This window comes from Arachis duranensis, chromosome 10 (assembly GCF_000817695.3).
Source record: "Arachis duranensis cultivar V14167 chromosome 10, aradu.V14167.gnm2.J7QH, whole genome shotgun sequence".
In the NCBI taxonomy this organism is placed as follows: Eukaryota; Viridiplantae; Streptophyta; class Magnoliopsida; order Fabales; family Fabaceae; genus Arachis; species Arachis duranensis.
The window spans coordinates 7,709,925-7,713,386 of NC_029781.3; the positions used below are offsets into that span (position 1 = coordinate 7,709,925).

General features: G+C 35.3%; 1 protein-coding gene across 1 annotated transcript; it reads right to left on the reverse strand.

The window, feature by feature from the left end:
* Positions 1 to 1,109: 1,109 nt before the first annotated feature.
* Positions 1,110 to 3,150, reverse strand: LOC107468863 (REF/SRPP-like protein At1g67360). The gene is made up of 3 exons (XM_016088238.3): positions 2,933 to 3,150; positions 2,618 to 2,854; positions 1,110 to 1,879 (listed from the first exon to the last, which is right to left on the reverse strand). Exons 1-3 carry the CDS (start codon positions 2,945 to 2,947, stop codon positions 1,433 to 1,435), a joined length of 699 nt encoding a protein of 232 aa, XP_015943724.1. The 5' UTR covers positions 2,948 to 3,150; the 3' UTR covers positions 1,110 to 1,432.
* Positions 3,151 to 3,462: the final 312 nt, after the last annotated feature.

Consider the following 3,462-nt stretch of genomic DNA (forward strand, 5'->3'; position numbering starts at 1 on the left):
GTGGAAGCAGCTGCATGAATGAGTGAATGACATGTAGAAGGTAGTACTCAAATCAGAAAGTCTGATTTATATACCTCAATTAGACCGTCTCTCTTTCTTAAATTGGACCGTCCGATTTCTTCTATCTTTGCATCACAGCTGCGTCAAACACCATGCTCTCCGATAATAGTGCAATGCACCAATATCGCTCCTATTTTTAAATTAAAAAGGGTCACATTAAATTTATGCATAAAGAAAAAATTAATACAAAAAAAAAAAAATTTTGATGAAAAGTTTTACCATACAAAGTTTAAGGTCAAATAAATTTTTTGTCGCACGGGATAAATCAAATTTATATTATTTCAAATTGATAAGAAAAAAATTATCTTTAACAAATTAATCTAATTTTGTTTCAAAAATATCTCATGTCAACAAAAAATAAGGTAATATAGGAAGTTTGTGTTCCAGCCCAACCCAAGAAATTCGATAACATTGTCTAACCTAACACAAAAATATAATAAAATATTAGGATTAAATATTGTCCAATTCCATTTCTTTACTTCCGTTTTATACATGTAAAAATTCTGTTAACATTCTAACTCATGAATTTTTATTTTTTTAATTAGAGAGAGACCTGATTTCAATTTTTCACCAGAACATATTTTTAAATTGAACAACTTGAATAGTTACGGCCTTCTCGTTTTTGGTTTCTGTTTGTTGCTTCCAAAATTTCAAGCACATAGTTAGAACAATTCTTCATTTCGGTGCAATAGGAAGCAAGTCTTCAAAGATTTAAAATTATTACTCTGCATTGTATCGCTCTGTCTCCATAAAATGATAAAATGCAACATCAAAAATAAATTGCGGCAAAGATATAACACACACTTAGCAAATTCCCTCTCCCTAACAACTATCAACTTATTTTAGTTAGTTAGATGAGTAGTATGACTAATAGTTTTTTTGTTTTCTGTTATAAACATGTGCAAACTTTCCATTTCAAAGCCATGATAAGAGTCAAGGGGACTTTGTGATTTTCCAGCATTTACAATGATATTCTACCCTAGATTCCACTATGGCTCTATCATCGTTTAGAAAAAAGGGAAAGAAGAAAAAAGTTATTACAAAAGAAAAACGCACAAAAGAACAATTCACCAGCAATGTTATACGTCCAACAAAGAAGGGAGAAGAACAAACATTATGACCATTAACTGCACCATTTACACAATCACTATTTCCTACAGACTTAAAAAAGTAAGTAACTACAGTCACATGGTCTTCACTACCAACACCATCAAATAGTTGGAGCCACACAATCACACATCCCAAATGGTGTTCAAGACTCGAAGCAAAGCTCAGTTGGAATCAGATTCCAACCCCCCTCTTTTTCTTTCTCTTCCCCCTTTCTTTTTGAAGCAATCAACAGAACTCAAACTCAAAACCAAGAACTAGAGGATTATGATCTCTTCCCATTCTTACAGGCTTCTTCATCTCCTCCGTTCATGCTTGCCTCACCGCCCTGCCTAAACACCTTGGCAATGTCATCAACGGGAATCAAAGGCAAATAACCAGAGAGAGGATACCCTTTACCACTCAAATGCTTAACTATGTGGTTATACTTATCCGAACAATGAGCAGCAGTGGGAACAGCCACATCTGCCAGTGCATGAAATGGTGGGAAGTGGTTTAGTCCTTTCCATAACTTCACTGAGTTAATCAGCACCAAATCCTTTGACTCTCTGGTTACATAATGTATAGCTGCTCTTGGCCCTCCACATTGAACCTCACTTGCAAATCGTCCCGCTTCATGTGCAAGACTCTGAATCAAGCTCCTAGCTTTGGAAGCACCCTGCTTAGCAAAAGAAGGAGCATGCTCACCGAACTTGTGAGTAGCATCATCCACCTGGAACGTGCTAATATTAGTTTCTATCCAAAGTAAATTGTAACATTTTTATGATAGAATTCTAACCACAAAGGGTACAAGAGAACATAGGAAAGCCTTCTTAAAAGAAAATATATTGGGACAGAACCTAGCAGAAGAAGAAAGAGGCATCTGAGGTGTGTTTGGTTGGGACTCAACTGATGAAGCTCTATGGAAGAAAGTAATTAATAAACGAGGAAAGTGGAGTTAGAAGACCAACCCATTTTATGATTTATAGCCACCAATTAATCATTATTAGTTAATAATTTTAGTGGTGGGAGATTCCATTTAATAGTGTAAGATTACTATTTTTTTTTTTTTTGGTAAGTACTTACCAAATTTTAATAAAAATGATCCATGGACTTTCTCATGAGTAAATTATGCATCAAGGTCATTCAAGAAAATTCTGCCCCCATTTTTACCCCGCCAGTTAGACATGATATATGTATGATAGGATAGGACTCAATTTGTCGACCCTACCTAGTAGGTAAGGCTTTGTTGTTGTTGTTGTTAGTTAAAGTTTTTGAAGGCGAATCAAGGGAACAACTTTTAAAAATTTTAGCAGATCATCACCATCAAAACAATATAGATTTTGTTCTGCATATATATAGCCTAGAAATTTTACTTTGTAAAAAGAACACACATAAAATTTAGCAAACCAGGTTTGAATAATTATTCTTTTGTCATGCCTGTCTGGATCAGATCGAATATAATGAATACCTTGTTGTCAACAAAAACGAGGACATCATCTGGGACATCCTTGAGTTTGTTGTAGACAGGGCCCAGAACGGAAGTTACAGTGCCCTCAACCGTCCCAACGGCGGATCTCAAAGGGCCTGAGTTTTGCTTTGCGTATTCATACAGATTTGTCACAACCACAAAGGTTTGAATTGCAGCAACCCTCACAAACCCAAGATGCTTCAGCTCTTTGTTCTTGTTCTCAAATTTCACCTCTTTCTGCAGAGAAAAGCAATTCACCAATTATCCATCAAAAAGGAAAAACAATATCAGAGAAGGGAAGTGTTATATGCTAACCTCGGTGGTGGCCATTGGTTTTATACTTTGATACGTGTTTGGAGATGTTTCAGAGGAGAAAACAGTGGAGACTGAAGAGAGTTCAGTTACGTTTTATAGGAAGAAGATGGAGTTAAAGACCCACGGAATGAACTGAAACCAGGGAACGAAATTGGAGATAACCTTCAAAGTTGTCTTGTTTGATGAGGATTTAAGGCGTCACGATTCAACACAAAACAGCAATTAATTAATAAATCTTGGATTAAAACACACGCATTTGTGTTCGTCTAAGTAGTGGTGGGGTCTACGCTCAGACCGACTCCTAGGGATCTTTCTAGGCCAAACTAGGGGTTTTGAGAAGACACGTGGCAACCTCTCACAGAAGACTAGAAATTTGAGAATCTTCTTCGGAATGGAGCGACTGGGACAGTATTCTTTTAAATTGGTTTAATTAATTTTTTATCAATTTTTTTTATTCGCTGTCAAAATTTATTTATATGAGATAATATTAAATTAATTAAATTATATAAATTTATTATATTAATAATTAA

Excerpts from the sequence above, each read along its gene's own strand:
- LOC107468863 (XM_016088238.3), bottom strand. Across the intron at positions 1,880-2,617 it reads TCGTTTTTGTTGACAACAAG|GTGGATGATGCTACTCACAA; the intron begins GTATTCATTATA and ends AGCACGTTCCAG.